Below are 434 nucleotides of genomic sequence, written 5' to 3' on the forward strand. Positions count from 1 at the left end.
TGCGCGTGTTCCCGGGGGTAAGACCCCCCCGCCCCTCCCCTCCCCTGTCCTGGGGCTCCTGCATCCTCCGCTCCCCCCAGCGCCTGGGGCCAGCAGTACTCGGTGGCAAGGTGGTGCTGAGGGTCTCCCTGGCCTGGCCTGGCCCAGCTTGGCGTGGGGATGGGAATGGGGAAAGTGCAGAGGGCTCCAGGCCCCCCTAGCAGCCCCCTCCTGCCCTCACTGCCCCCGTCTCCTCCCCACAGGACATCTTTCGCTTGCAGACCCCCGGCGGGGGCGGCTTTGGGCCAGCGGCTGAGCCCGGAGACCCCCAGGAAGGGCAGAGCCCGGCTGCAGCCCGGAGCTTCGTGGAGCGGGGCAGCTTGTACGACTACCGCCGGGCGCAGGAGATGGCGTGACGGGCCCAGCACCCCCCCCCGTGCACACTCGGGGGGGCA

At 72.6% G+C, this 434-nt stretch overlaps 1 protein-coding gene across 1 annotated transcript in view; it reads left to right on the forward strand.

Moving 5' to 3' along the window:
* OPLAH (5-oxoprolinase, ATP-hydrolysing) overlaps window positions 1-395 on the forward strand; it is a 17996-nt gene extending 17601 nt beyond the window's left edge. Inside the window, exon 25 of the mRNA XM_025214244.1 lies at window positions 243-395. Within this exon, the coding sequence (XP_025070029.1) occupies window positions 243-395 (153 nt within the window). The remainder of the gene's footprint in view (window positions 1-242) is intronic.
* Window positions 396-434: the final 39 nt, after the last annotated feature.

Source organism: Alligator sinensis, unplaced genomic scaffold, assembly GCF_000455745.1.
Source record: "Alligator sinensis unplaced genomic scaffold, ASM45574v1 scaffold987_1, whole genome shotgun sequence".
NCBI classification, from domain to species: Eukaryota; Metazoa; Chordata; order Crocodylia; family Alligatoridae; genus Alligator; species Alligator sinensis.